Genomic DNA, 15,726 nt, shown 5'->3' with positions numbered 1-15,726 from the left:
GGGTGTCGGAGCAATCCCTGTGAAGGCAGAAACCAATGCCAGCCTTGCAACTGCCTGAGCTGAGCTGAATACGGGGCAAGTCACTTCTTGGGTCTACTCTACGTTTCCCTATTTATGTACTGGAAGAGGTCCATCAGCATCATTTCTGGCCTCAGAGGAGCTGCCCAGGGCTTATTTCATCCTCAGGCCAGCAGTGATGTGCCCGGTGCATGCATCAGCTGTCAGAACCCCTCCCGTGATAGTACCTGCAGAAAGGACAGTATTTCAAACTATATTGTATTGTGTTTCTAGTTGTAGTCTTTCAAAAGTATGCCCTTGTGGCCTCCCAAACCTATTCTGCTAGCTTTCCTTAGGACTATGATCAAAGCAACAGGACCAGCCACTGCAGTTTTGTAAACAAGTTCACATCCAGCTTGATGCCAACAGGTGTTTCTTTGGCGAGGCTGTAACTATGCTCTTTATATAATATTTTAAATACTGATCTAAATCCCCCAAAGGGAATATCTAGAGTCTTCTCATGTCTACAGAGCTGAGTAACAATTGTAATACTCATTATTAACCGAGGGCCTCCCTGGAGGCACAGTGGTTGAGAGTCCGCCTGCCGATGCAGGGGACACGGGTTCGTGCCCCGGTCCAGGAAGATCCCACATGCTGCAGAGCGGCTGAGCCCGTGAGCCATGGCCGCTGAGCCTGCGCGTCCGGAGCCTGTGCTCCGCCACGGGAGAGGCCACAACAGTGAGAGGCCCGCGTACCGCAAACAAAACAAAACAAAACAAAACAAACCTGTCATCGTTACTAACCGAGTCGTGTCCTAAAACCCAACCGCAACTTAGTGGGAGAGAGACTGTGTGAGTGACAGCAGGGAGGAGCCACGTGGTAGGAGCGCGGGTCACGTGGGGAGCGGGCAGCGTTGACTGCGCCCTGGCTGTGGGGACGGGTCGACGTCATTTCTCGCGAGAGACCCTCATGCGCCGAGGTGGGTAGCTGCCCCTCCCAATCGCTCCCACCAGGATAATCAGGATGCTCCTAAGTATGTGATTATTCACGTACAATTTTTATCCCAGCAGCCAGCTTCTTCAAGCAGAAAGGAACAGATTACATCCCCATTTCTCCCACTAGAGGCAGGCTGAGCGGGACAAAACGTAGGGAAGAAGTCCAGCCCCTTCGCACTGGGTTAGCATCTGCCTGGCTGGATGCTCATGTAGCAACAGATGCAGGGAAAGGCTTCCATCTTGGGCTTGGTTGTGGTTTGGAAGGTTGCAGGAAGCTTTTAACAGGTCTCCCCCTCAGCCCTCCCCCAGTGCATCCTCCATCTGACACCCGATACATTTTTAAAAGCACACTCAAACAGTGGAATGCCCTTTCATTCAATTCAGCAAGCATTTATTGAGCACCTTCTGTTGAGCACATCCCAGGCGCTGTGCTCTTGGGGTGGGGCACACGGTGACGAGAAGCCCCAGCTTCTGACCTCAGGTACTGAACACCGTCCTCCCCCCACCCCCCAGTATCTCTCCTCAGCTGCACTTCCCACCCTCAGCTTCAGGTGGAAGGACCGCGTGCTCCCTGGGGACTTACTGCCTGTGCTTTCGTGTCACCACCCCTGTGCCTCCCTGTTCTCTCTGCTCATCCGTCGGCCTCCCTTCTTGCCTTCCTTCCCATCTTTCTTTCTTCCTCTTTTTCCTGATTTATACTCTTCCCATCTTTCATGGTGGAAATGCTATGAGTCAGGCCACAGCCATGAGATGCCCAAGATGAAACCATGACAAGGAGAACTTATGACAAGAAAGCCTGAAGACAAGGAGAGCACAACATGAGAACAGCACCTTCAGCAGGTGGGGGAGAAGATCCAAAGCAGCCCGCTCTAGAGAGTCAGGGAGGAGGTGAAGACGCAGGATGGAATCACGGAGGAGCGTTATCCTAAAAGAGAGCCGGGGGACCAGACGCTGCCTGAGCATTTTTGGAGCTTCCCCCGGTGCAGCACAGGGAGGGAAGGGTGGTGTGAAAGCCACTGCACTGCACGGATGAAACCGAGCCCAAGGCTGCAGGAAGGCAGCTGGAGAGCTGTCTGCCTCAGGGCAGGAGAGACTGGGCACCCAGGTGCCCCTCGTCCTCCTATAGCTTTCCCCCCCGGAGCCCTGACAGCATGGCCCCGGCTCCCCTGGCAACTGTTAATTTATCCCCAGCTCAGCCCACACCCCCAGCGTGGGGTCAGGACTCTTCCTCAAGCAGGGGCAGCACCAACGTGTCTTTGGGTCCAAATGCGTCCCAGTCGCCTTTGTCAGGCTGTGAAGGAGGCTTGTCAGATCTGCAGGGAAGCGAGCTCTCGGCAGCCTCACGAATGTGGCTTTAGCTGGATGTCATTTTTTGTTAGTTTTCTGTAGTCCCCGTCAACAGGCCATGGAGCAAGAGAGAAGAAAGTGGGTCTGAACCAGAACACAGAACAGCCATGCATCGCTGGGGGCAGAGAAAGGTGGGCGGCCCTTTTCGGAAGGGTGCACGTAGAAAAGTTTTCCCTGTAGACATAGATTACCTCACTTTTGTCTACTCCATTCAATGGGAGGTGCGTATTGAGTGGTAATGCTGTATGAATAACAAAGGAGTGGGCACATATACCTAAAAAGGAGACGTTATAATGGATTGGTGACTGTATATTGGGACTTCCAGAGTTCGAGCCACCAGTGGGAACCTTAGGAACTTTTTTTGGGGGGGGGGGGTTATTGTACTGATGGTTCCAGTGAGTGGGCCTCTTAGCTCTGGCAAGCGTCTCAGTCATCATGTGTGTGCTTGACTCCTGGATATAAAGACTAGAACGTCTGAGGTTCAAACGTTTATGATGGGTTTAGAATATAATTTTTTACCCGTACTGTGTGAGAGACACACTCATGCTGAAGAACCAAGTGGTGGGCTGGAAAATCCTAGCCCTGATTCACAGCTTTGCCAATTTCCATGGTGTAAATACTCTCACCAGGTTGACGTCAGGCTGCCCATTTGCGATCACTGACTGCGGAGCTGTGTAGCATTTCTATTGCACACACACAATCGACATAACCTCCAGAGTAAGAGTCAAATGCAGTAAACCAACTAGGGAGACAGAAAGGCCGGTGTTGAGCACCTACTGCCTTTGTTTCATAAGATAATTTATTGTGAGTTTCTAATGGTGCTTAATAACTGACTTGGAGAAGTCCTGACATTCTAGAAGCTGGCTCTGGTGACCCTACCGGATGTAGCGATAGCATCGTGACTCAGACTGGGCCAGGTGCTGGAGCCGGCGGGGGGAAGCCCCCGTCCTCCTTGGTGGCAGAAGTGATGGGAAGGAGCGCTTGAAGCTGCAGGCGGCTGTGCTTTGTGCAGAAAACCCACCAGCGGGAGTGAAGAAGCCAGGGCCACCAGCGCAGAGATGCTAAGCGGGGGAGGGGGCGTCCCAGCACGCCAGCTTCCGCGTCCAGCGGACACGCCGGTGTTCGTCATCCTCCCTGTGGTTGGCACTGCGAGCTACTGAGGTCCTGATCCGTGCTCAGCACCACAGCACCGAGAGCTCTGGCAAACGTCCCCCCTGCGCCCGGTCCCACCCTTCACGCACGGACTTCTGTGCTCTGAGGTCTAGCTGATGACACCCCCTTTCTGAAGCCTCCCTGACTGGTCCAGCCCCTGTAAACTCTTCTCTCCCCTCTGAAAGCCTGCAGTCCTTGGGTCTCTACCATATTACTTAGGAATGAGCTACAGTCTTGTGTCTCCCGTAAGCGTGTTAATTCGGTTTCCTGGCTGAATCTAGGTTAGTACTCAATAAACAGGCTTGGGTTCACTAATTAATTATGACTTAGAAACAGAAAAATGCAATACATCCATCTGGGTCTTCCAATCAACGACATCCTGCAGGTTCCATAAACTTCTCGCCAGGGTCCAGTTGGACAGTTCATGGTACGACGGCTCACTCCAGGCCCCGAGCGGTCACCCCACTCGTGCATTCGATGGGGCTCCTGCTCTATTGCAGGGACAATGCGGGCGGCTGGTTCACGGGCTGACCCCAATCCTACATCACTCCTTTCAGCAAGGAGGGAAGAGCCAGGAAGCATGGGGAGAGGGGGACTCATCTTTCCAGGGCTGGAGGGGACGGAGTAGGCACGGGCTCTATAAGCAGTGAAGGCAGTTTTGTGACCGCACTGGATGGGGGTTCATCAAGTCAGACCTCAGGTCTCTAGCAAAGTACACCTGCCAGGGGCCTTCTGTGGAGCGTGTCACTTTATTCCCTGAATGTGGCCACCCCTCCTTGAACGCCAAGAAAATAATCATAAGCATCACACACTCATTACTTTGATGTAAACAACACGAAAGAGAGTCTCTCCTTTCACATGTCCTGTCCAGTCAGGCGAAGCCAACATGAGTGTGAAAAGCATGAACGTGACCTCAAATGCAATGTCAGCAGACAATGTCAGCCCTCCAAACAAACCTCACTTTTTTTCATTATTGCCAAATTGATGCTGCTCCTTTCTTCCCTGAGAAAGACTACGAGCTAAGCACACGCGCGCGCGCACACACACACACACACGTTGTATTTACACAACACAGGATGAATGGCTGCAGTGTTTGCCCAGAGAACATTCCAACTAAACATCCCATTAGAGTGTCTGTCAAAAAAAGCTCCTTGTAAAACACAAAGTGGTGAATTCTTAGGATAAAGGGCAGATTAAGTATAAAACTCATGCCTGGGAGTGAACAGCACCATAATACGTGTTGCCCGTGGCTTAAGATCCCCCACAAGGAGGAGGAAATGAACAGGAGCTGGGTGACTAGTTCTGGGGACGGTCTAGGTCTGGGCACCTGCACTTGGACCAGTCAGGCGACCGACCTGTCAGTCTGCCTGGGGCGTCCCAATCTTGTCAGCGGGAGGCAAGCGGGGAAGGCCGGTCACCCTCCAGACCACGTGGGGCCAACGGGGGCCACACAGGAGGAAGAGGCAGTTGGGGGAGAGCTTCCCCAACGCGCGGAGCCCCCGCCTCCCACACCCCCCTGCCCGGCCCCTGCTCTACGGACACGTATCAGGTGAAGCGGTCGCCAAAGCAGGCCTCGTTCCTAACTCACGTTCCTAACCTTCTGGCCCGTTCAGAACATTTCTATTGCCGAAAGTTGTTAATTCTGTCGTTTGAAACACAGTGTGTTATGCTCTGACCCACGTCTAAGTGATGCCACGCCAGCCTCTCCTTCCATCCCTGCCTAAGCACACCTGTACCTCAGTCAGCGCTTTATCTACTCTATGCTCATTTTGTCTGAGACAAATCCTCATATTCTTTTTGAAACTCTGAGGGTGGCCTCATCAGGAAGCCGTGGCCACACTCCCCTCGGCACCCAGGCTGTGGCAGGCCCCCTGCATCCTACCTACCACGTAAGTGCTCCCAGCCCGAATCCTAAGGCCGGAAGGGACCCTAGAGGTCCTCTGAGCAGCTCCTCCCCGAAGGTCAGCGTTTTGAGCGCCTTCCCCTCCCTGAGCGTCAGTCCCAGTCTCCACCGAGTTCACAGGAGGGGCTCCCAGCTTCCCGAGGCTCCTGCCTTGTTCCTGGATGGTTCCTGTCATTAGCGGTCTTTGCATGTGTTTCTGGTCACTTTCCCCAGATGCTCAACTCCTACCTTCACAGGTTATGAGATACACCTGGGCCCTCTTCACGCACCGACAGCCACGCAGCCTCTCAGGCCCGTCTCCCCGCAGCCCCCAGTGTCTCCTCCCACCATCGTCCCGCATCCCAAGTGCATCTGCCTCACGCAGTCCGGGTATCAGAGCTCCGTCGAAACCACGCTCAATCCCAGCCATCCCACTCTTGGCTGACTAAGTGGGGATTAAGGCCGGAATACCTTCACCTTAGATTTTTATAGCACATTAAAATTTATTTCCCTCCTTTTACAAATGAAAAAATGAAGCCCCAGTCACCAAAGTGGCTAGGCCAGTGCAGTTTTGTTAGGGGACACCTGAGTGGGTTACCCCTCCATGGCCCTAGACACAGGATGCTCATATCAAACCTCCAAAAAAGCTACATGGGAACCACCAGGGAGCCTAAGAATGTCCGAGAAGACCTACTCTGGACAATGCTTTCCACAGGAGGTAGCCAGCTATTCTGAGATGGGAGAGTGGGATAGGATATATTTTAAAATACTGTGATAGAACACCAAAGCATTTCTAGGATTTTTTTCTTCAAAACAAAACGTGGAAGTGGGGAAGACTTTTAATCTAATATCTGCCCTCCTTTCTGGAGAACTGGGATAGGACCAGAGAAAGGATGCTTGAAAATGTTTGAAAAGCCTCCAATCCCATCTGGACCCAAGATACACTGAAATAGAGGAAAATATGGGAATTCTTTTGGCTATTAGTATTCCCTTTGCTTTGGAGCTTATTTCTATGAAGGCTATTTCCCCCTTGCTTCTAACTGTGCTATTTAAATTCTATCTCTGGTATGCTGACACCAAACCCATAGGCTAAGGCAGTGGTCTTCAAATGATTTTGACTGTTTAAATTTTTTAAAAATATGCACATTAGCATATGCAAATTTTATACACAATAAATTTTTGTTTTATATAATTTATAAAATATATACAATTTAAAAATCTTATCTATATATATGATAAAAAAATAAATTGGAAGCTCTAAGGTTTTCTTTTTATATCCTAATGGCTTGTCTTGTTTTCCTCCTAGGGAATACCCAGCCCACTTTGAAGATCACACCCAGCTGTCTCATGAAGTTACAAGACACCAAAGTCAAACTTATAACCTAATTTGAAAGCTGTAACCTAAGTCACAAGTGCAATTTAATGCCTGCAAAAACAAATGGGCACCTTGGCTGAGAATTAATTTATTTATAAACCACATCAACAGCGAAGACACCTTGCTCTAAGGTAAGCATCTGCTCACACAACTCAGTATCACATTTGTATTCCTAAATCTACTGTTTCTTTAATACGCCTTAATACATCTATTTGAAATTGAGTGATTAAGCTCTCTATTTAAAATACAAGGTCACTTTTTCTTAGGAAGAATCACATGTATATCCTGTACTATGAGTAAAACATATATATTTAGGGCTTCCCTGGTGGCGCAGTGGTTGAGAGTCCGCCTGCCGATGCAGGGGACACGGGTTCATGCCCCAGTCTGAGAAGATCCCACATGCCGCGGAGCGGCTGGGCCCGTGAGCCATGACTGCTAAGCCTGCGCTCCACAACGGGAGAGGCCACAACAGTGAGAGGCCCGCATACCGCAAAAACAAAAAACAAAAAACATATATATTTACATGTATACACACACATATATTTAAGATACAGAAATGGATTGTTACTAAAAATAAACAAGGCATGCTATAGCATAGCCATATTACTCGTTTTTAAAACTTAAAAAAAATCCAGCATCCTCACCTATCACTCTCCTTTCACTGAATCAGTTGCATAAAATGAGGCCATTTGTATATTTACCATGCTTCCAATCGCCAGGCATATCAACTACACAGCTGTGATATTTATTGATGAATTGAGTTAATAACACACTGATGTAATCATCAGCTCTCAATGACAACATTTTTCCCCCTATATAAACAAAAGGGTGTTGACACAAAAGGCTAATTTTGTAACAAGCTTTGCGTGGAGAAGGTCAGCAAAGCAAACACCCAATTCTAAACAAAATCGTTCCACTAAGAACTGAGCCAGAGTGTAACACTGATCTGGAAGAAAAGACGTTGGATCTGAAGGGAGCTGGGGAGTCGGCTTGCGGGATCCTTCAGAATGAAAGATCCAGGTGTGCGCAGGCCAACGGAGCAGACCGCCTGGGCCAGATGACTTCATTCCTGTTACTTCTTTACGCAAAGCAAGGAGAGAAAGAAAAGATTTGTGACCCCTTTATGGCCAGAGAGGTTGTTACTAAGACAGACCTGAGCATTGCATTATGGGCAGGCAATTCCCTTACCCCATTCATTCACCTCGGAGAGCTTCTTCCAGGTTCAAAGGACAGTTTCATTTGAGTTTTCCTAGGCAGACTGCTTTGGTGATTAGCCAAAGCAGTTCTGGACTTAGAGAGAGAGTACGCAGAGAGAGAAAAATAAATGCCAGTTGAAAATACACGGAACCCAGGATGAAAGAAACCTACGAGCCTTCGTCTCCATTCATCAGAAGATCTGCCCCACGGGCCAGCCTGGACACACACGTGCTGGTCACTGGCTGGGCCAGTGGGACTGCTGCCTCCAGATGAGGCTTCTACACTTGGCCACCTTCCTGCACGTCCAGTGTCACCAGCCCCACTTCACTCATTGGAGATCCCTGACTTTAAGAAGCAGGAAAGAGGGATTCTCTGGCTTGGTCCGTAAATAAAAAGCAAGGTCTTCAGTCTGTATAATCGCTCATTCCCTGTACTGCCAGCGAAACAATGGGGGGGAAGGGGGCAGAAGCCAGGCGAGGGGGGAGGAGGGAGAAGGGAGAAATAAACAGAGCATCCCTCGTGTAGGTGCCGTACAGTGGCCTTCACTCTGCACTTCACAGGCACAGTGGGAGAAAACAGACTTAGAACGCAGAGTGCATTGGTTTTCTGGAGCTGCTGTAACAAAGTACCCCAAACTGGGGGCTTATGAAGGGAACTACGTCTCAGGGTTCTGGAGGCCAGAACCCGAGACCACGGTGTGGGCAGGGCTGCTTGCCTCTGAGGCTGCAAGAGAATCCGCTCTGGCCTCCCCCTTGGTTTCTGGTCTCAGTGTCTTCACATCGTCTTCCTCTGTGTCCACGTTCCTCCCTTTTACAAAGATACAGTCACCATGGATCGGGGCCACCCGATTTAGATATATATAAATTTATTTGTTTGGGGCTGCGTTGGGTCTTCACTGCTGCGCACGGGTTTTTCTCTAGTTGTGGTGAGCGGGGACTACTCTTCGTTGTGGTGCGCGGGCTTCTTATTGCCGTGGCTTCTCTTGTTGGGGATCACGGGCTCTAGGCACGCGGGCTTCTGTAGTTGTGGTGCACAGGCTCAGTAGTTGTGGCTCACGGGCCCTAGAGCGCAGGCTCAGTTGTTGTCGCACACGGGCTTAGTTGCTCCGCGACATGTGGGATCTTCCAGGACCAGGGCTCGAACCCGTGTCTCCTGCATTGGCAGGCGGATTCTTAACCACTGCGCCACCAGGGAAGTCCCAGGGTTTCTGCTTTGGTCAATTGACAGCCAGTTACCTGCACTCCCTCTGGGAGGTGATCCCCACCTGGTACTGATAAGGGTGAATCTGCAGACCTCCAGAGAGAACACCCAGGTCCTGGGTTGCGACTCCCCAACAAAGGTACCAGGAGGTCCACGCTTCAGCGGGATCAAAGACAGCGATGGGAAGGGTCAGGACCAGGGGCCTGGGGACAATCTACCAGGGGCCTGGGGACAATCTACCAAAGACCTTTTCTGACATCTTGGGGGTGATAACTATTGTGACAAGTGAAGGAGTCAAACCTGCTCATAACAGAAAAGAGTGAAAAGTCAGCTTGGACTAAAATAAGAAAAAGCAGCCGTGCCATTAATCAAGCTGGGAAGACATGGATCAGCCGGCCGCCAAGTGAACAGCTCGTATTATTTCTCCCAAGGTCACGATGGAAAATGCCACAGCGACCCCCTCCTTGATGGATCACTTTCTTACCAAAGACACCCTGGACTGGCCTTGTATTTTCCTGACACAGGGGGACACGCAGCTGTGGCCCTCACCTCATGACACACACAGCGATGTGTCTAATCCCCACTTCTCCTGGTCCTGCTCAGAAACAGAAACCTCAGGAACACCAATCCCTCCTCCCTTGTCTTAGACACCCCCTTCCCCCTTTCCCCCCAACCCCGGCCAGGATCCATAGCTATGTGGATCCTCTGGGTAAAAGGGGAGGATTGCTTCCCCAGGGCCTGCTCCCAGGGGAGCCATGTGCCTCTGAGAAATCCCCCACCAAATGGATCAATAACACCTTCCGTCTGCAAAGCAGCACACACGGAGGAAGTCCAGGAACAGATCCCGGGGGGCTCCTGGGGGTGTTCGCTCATCTGGAGTTCCCTCCACCCTCCCCGGCGAGGGGCCCCCTTCCATCTCCACTTCCACTTCAGCTGCTCCAGTGCTGTCCCCCTCTTCAGGGGGACTGACCGGGCACCAACTCTGGGCGGGGAGGCACTGAGGGCACCTGATGCCCCCCTCACCTCTCCCGCTCTCCGTCTCCCACCCAGGGCTCCCAGCCCCCCACCTACTGCCTCCCAACAGCTGCGGTCTCCCCTGCCACACCAGCACCAGCTAATCTCAAAGAAAGGAAACCAGTACGTGCCGAGAATCAGGAACTCATATCAGGACCTTCTCACCCTGCTTCAGGAGGGGCTACGGTAGGAGAAGCGTTCTTCAAGTTCGAGTGAGACAAAAGAAAGAAATGCACAAAAACAGCCAAATTCACACTATGGGAGATGGCCTTGTATTCAAGCAGACCTGGCCAAATGGCCCCAGGGACCAGCCTGTAGCCCAGGAGAATCAGGTTCATGGTGTGGTCGCAGTTGCAGGGAGCAGGGGGGTGCCCCAAGGACAAGAGGGACGAGGAAGCATCTTCAGTGAAGTCCGGTTCACACTGGGGCTCCGGAGAGGGCGTCTGTCAGTCACGCTACTGAGCGCGCCCTTGGGTCACAACTCGGAAGGGACTTCTACATCCTGGGGTCCGTTATTGTCACAGCAGGAAAACTGACGTCTGTTTCAAGGGAGGACCCATGGGCGGTATTATAGGTGGTGAAACAGAGCTTGCTTCTCCGTTCATGCTGAACCACTACCTACTACAGATAAAGTAGCCAATAACCTTCAAGTCAGGGCGGGGGGCGGGGGGACACGGAAGAGAGAGATGCTGAAAAGAGAAGTAAATATCTCCCAAGGGCAGAACCAAAAAGAACTGAAGTCTTTATTAGAAAAATATTGGAATCTTGGTCAATTCCACTCCCTCTCCTTTATTCAAATGTAGTTCATTTTTTAAAGTTACCCAACCAGGTTAACTGCCATCATGAGAAGATACCCTTGCCTGTCCCCCACCTCCCGTCCCTTCCCCCAACCCCCCGCAATGCTCCTTCCCTCCATAGACACAAATTCCAGTTTTCATCCTAAATCTGATGTGCTTTAAACAGCTCACAAGGCACTTCTGTACACAGCATCTCATCCTGTTTTTTCAACCGGTCATGGTGACCCGTCCCGCTACTCTATGCTGAACTCAGAGGGTTTGCGTGGCTCGCCCAAGGGGACAGCCTGTAAACAGGAGGGCAGGATGTCCTATGTTGCGTCTCAGCACTCCAGATTCTGACCCCTCCTCGCCACCACACGGCCTTGCCCATTAGAGGCACCTAGTGGACCTGTGGATTGGACGGCCATAGAATCCATGAGCATCACGGTCCAGAAAAAGTAAGTGGCAGGCTTAATGCACGGAGCTGGTTAGCAACAGCACGGAATTTGGAAGCAAGGCACCAGGGCTGGTGGGTGGATTGGCAGTGGTGTCTCCATGCAGTTCTGTGTCACCAGTCCTCCACGGAACAGTAAGGTCAGTTGTAGTCCTCCCCACCCCCCTCCCCTTTTAAAAAAACTCTGCCATTAATAGATTCTCCAAATTCTTCTCTGCTTTTTAAAACCCACAGTGTCAGAGGGGAAGGAAAACAAGGCAGCTGGTCTTGGCCACCTTTCCCAAGAGATTAAAGGACACATCCTGCGCGAGGGAAGGGTAATACAATTCTACTCGGCTTCCCGTAACTTTCTTCCTTCTCCTCACCTTGCAAAAGCTCGCTCCATCCCCCCTTCCTCATTCAGCATGCTAGGCCAGCCTGTCTTAGCCTCCTGGGCCCACAAAGCTAGGCGAAAAGGAAATAAAACAACCCCCCCAAAGTCAGCCACCTAGATCAAATAAACTTTCAAACTGTTATTCCTGATGGCGCTCCTGGCCACCAGACTAAGATTCTCTGCTGTGTGTGTCATGCTGGAAACCGTCTCTATTTGTCATTTACATCAGAGTGGCCTTTTACACACCAGGGCTGGTGACTACTTTGGACTCACCTAGTGCAACAGCAAGCTCTTAACATTTTTTTAAAAAGGGTGACGGCACGGCTCTATTAGTAAAAAGTGAGCAGGTGATGGAGGGGATCCAAGTCTCTAGGAAACCATTTTTTTCTTAAAAATCAGCTGCAAATGATGAATGCTACTGATTTTCTAAGCTTTAGAGTGATTCATTAAACCCCATGAAGAGTTTTTATCTTAACTCAGAGGGAAGAGGAAGAGAGTGAAAGCAAACAGAAGGGGTCTGACCATCTCTTATTCCAAGCTGTTCGATAGCCCACGCACTGCAGCCTCTGATGATCAACAGCTCAGTTGATCACTGTCTCTTACATGTCTTTGGTTGTTGCTGTGAAATACTCAGGGTATACGGAAATCTATTAACTACAGAGGACAAGTTCCGAGACAGAGAGGAGAACAGCTTTGTATCTAACACATGATGGGATACCAGAAATGCAGAAGCCGGGGAAGGCATGGGGGAGTTTTTCTCACTACAGTGAGTGCCACAGCCAAACCCAGGATGCACTGCCTTCCCCTTCTCCTCCAGAGAGAAGCCCTCCCTTCCCTCTTCAGGTCGCTTCTGCTTCTGCTCAGCCCAAGCCCCTGGAAGCTTTCGTCCGGGGCAGTAGGTACACAGCACTGTGGGACGTCCCGAGATAGGATGTGCCTGGGTGGATGTGCTTCTGAATCTTTTGTGAAATTTGACTGCCTGCCCTCCATTTCACCCTGGGTGGGGAAATGCCAGTGGCTTGGATGGTTATGTTTCATTTGGAATCATTCTAAATAATTTAATTAATTTGTCATGTTGAAAAATCCACCTTGCTTTCTGAGTCTGTTCCCCATCTTCATTTCCACCAGAGGCACATAGGCTACGGTGCCCTTAGAAGAATATTGACTTGGCCTTGCTGTAACCTTGGTATGTCTTCACCATCTACCAAAAGCAAAATAGAGTACTCTTAGGAACTCTCGTCCCAAATCCTGTCTCTTATTTCTTGACTCCAAATGAGAAAGTCAGTGCTTAACCACCTGTTTGAGATTTAACTAGGGGTTACGACAGTGCAAATACACATGATTTTAAATTGCAAGCTGACAGATGTGGGAATCTCCACTGGTGTGTACAAATCGTACAAGTGCAGGTTTTGATGAAAAGCGCAATCAGCATTGCTTTGTTAAATTTAAGTTTTCTTTAAATAGACACTTAAGTGTACAAAGACACTTAAAATTATACAGTAAATCTCAGGCTATTATCTCCTTCTCTTGATTATACAAACTCTTTTCTCCCCAAACAGCTACAGCCCAGGCTCTGGCCATCTCCTACTGCTTCTGCCCTGCGCTGAAAGATTGTTTCCTTTTCTATACCATGGGAGATGTCTAAATACTAGAAACAATGCTATGGTAAAATGTATCACAAGGAAATTTGCATTACTCACGACTGCGTTGAACGAGCGGCTGCACCCAATAGGCCGTAGATACATGGATTAAAGATACATTTTGTAACTGTGACTTTATGATCTTATGAACAGTCTCAAGACATTTATGTAAAAACACTACAGTCCAAGACATAGTAGGTCTAGCACACAAACCACATCAGAAATGGTATCAGACATATCTGCCAGTTCTGAGCTGGTGACAGAAATTACGAATAAGCATGTTTTTGTCATTTGTTCCTCACAAGATCGTACTTTGAAGTTTCAAAAACAACTCATTGAATCAGTAGTAATCCATTTGGATAACTGTATACAGCTTATATTATTTTAATTCAAATTTAAATCTGACTGCTTCATTTTAGGAGTTTCAAAAAGATATCTATAATTTTGGACTCTTGGCATAATCTAAGGTAGCTGAGGTTTTTAAATTGCTTAATTTGAAGGAGCTCATTCTTACAAATATATTCACACTCCTATATGTAATTGGTAATGATGTACACTGCATTCTGTGCTGTTGAGAATAGGTACAGATTTCTGGTCAGTCAACACCAAACTCATCTCTAGACATCCCACTACTCAGATTCATCTTGTGTCATTTTCATTTTTGAAATTCAGGCCAGTTGAATTAGTCATGTTTAGAATAGTCTAGTATGATTATACTAGACACACAGACACACACACACAAATGAATGTATATAAAACTGGAGAAATCTGAAAAAGCTTGGCGGATTGTGTCAATGTCAGTTTTCTTATTGGGGTATAACACTGTAGTCATGCAAGAGGTCACCACTGGGGAAAACTGGCTGAAAGGTATATGGGATCTCTCTATATTATTTCTTACAATTGCATGTGCATCAATTATCTCAAAACTTTAAAGAAAAGAAGCAAGGAAGACAACAATGTATTACATCACCATTTAGTTTTTTAAAATATGTATATATTTTATATGTATATGTCTTAGGTATCTATACATATACAGACTTACCTGCATACATGTACAAACATAAGAGCCATACATACCTATGTCTTTGTATGTGTGTATATGTCTTTCTATATATGTGTGTATACATATGCTACTTCTGTAAGGATACCTAAGAAATCACTAATGCTGGTTGCTTCCGAGGAGGAAAACTAAAGAAACAGAATGCTCATTTGCTTTTCACAGGATACCCCCCTGTGCCTGTTGAATTTTGTGCTATTCGCATTACTCATTCAAAAAATAATTCTTTAAGAGTGAGGACAAAATAGACATTTCAAACCTAAAACAAACAGAAACAAACCAAAGAATCTCAGCATACACTAAAAGCCTTAGTGAACCCATGTAAGAAGTCCTAATTGTGACACACACACACACACACACACACACACACACTGGCAGTGAAGATGCAAATAGAGAAACAGGAGAAAGTCTCTTACGGCTGGAGATGCAGTAGGACAGCCGGCAGTTGATCTTCCGGAAGAGCTGCTTGTTAATTGGCCAGAGGAGGAGAGTGAAGAGCTGAATGGTGTTGATGATGAGCCCCGAGGCGATAAACACGTAACAAAAGATGAGATGGCACAGGAACTGAGACTTCAGCAATGCGATGAGGTCCATGCTGGGTGGGCGCTCCTCCACCAAACCACCAACGCCCGCCGTAGAACACGTCCAGAGGGGAGGACGGCCGGGACTCAGGAATACGCCTGAAACACACACCGATGTCAAACGTGAGAAAAAATATTATCTGCTCTTGTAGGCCGGGGAAAAAAACTCTTAGAAGAAAAATATACTCTCGAGATTAAACACATTCGACAAGGAATTCCCTGGTGGTCCAGTGGTTAGGACTCCAAGCTTTCACTGCAAGGGGCACGGGTTTGATCCCTGGTCAGGGAACTAAGGTCCCCGCAAGCCGAGTGGCCAAAAATTAAAAAAATTTAAACACGTTGTACATTCGATGATTTCTTTTTATTTCAAAAACTTTTTTTTTTTTTTTTTTGGCAAAGCCACGCAGCTTGTGGGATCTTAACTCTCCGACCAGGGACTGAAGCCAGGCCCTCAGTGCGGAGTCCTAACCACTGGACCGCCAGGGAATTCCAGCAAGCATTTATAATAGCGCTTCCTTAGGGTCGGGCACAGTTTCAGTCCTTTAAAAAGAACAGTTCCTTTAACCGCCCTAATGCCTGCCAGGTGGGCGCTGTTATTACACAGGAGGGAATCGGCCCACAGAGGTTAGGCAACTTGGTCAGGGTTCCACAGGCCTCACCGCTACAGAGAGGCTGGGGGCCAGAGT

At 48.9% G+C, this 15,726-nt stretch overlaps 1 protein-coding gene across 3 annotated transcripts in view; it reads right to left on the bottom strand.

Moving 5' to 3' along the window:
- AGPAT4 (1-acylglycerol-3-phosphate O-acyltransferase 4) overlaps window positions 1-15,726 on the bottom strand; it is a 124,922-nt gene that overhangs the window by 74,005 nt on the left and 35,191 nt on the right. For all 3 annotated transcript variants that reach the window (XR_014295095.1, XM_082633522.1, XM_082633521.1), the window contains exon 2: window positions 14,876-15,139. Coding sequence is in view for 2 of the 3 variants with exons in the window: in XM_082633522.1 (XP_082489648.1) it covers window positions 14,876-15,053 (178 nt within the window). In the remaining variant the exon portion in view is untranslated. The remainder of the gene's footprint in view (window positions 1-14,875; window positions 15,140-15,726) is intronic.

The sequence above is a fragment of the Mesoplodon mirus genome (assembly GCF_964341445.2).
Source record: "Mesoplodon mirus genome assembly, chromosome: 10".
In the NCBI taxonomy this organism is placed as follows: domain Eukaryota; kingdom Metazoa; phylum Chordata; class Mammalia; order Artiodactyla; family Ziphiidae; genus Mesoplodon; species Mesoplodon mirus.
Note: the sequence above shows the minus strand (reverse complement) of the source record. Positions and strands in the feature narration are given on the sequence as shown.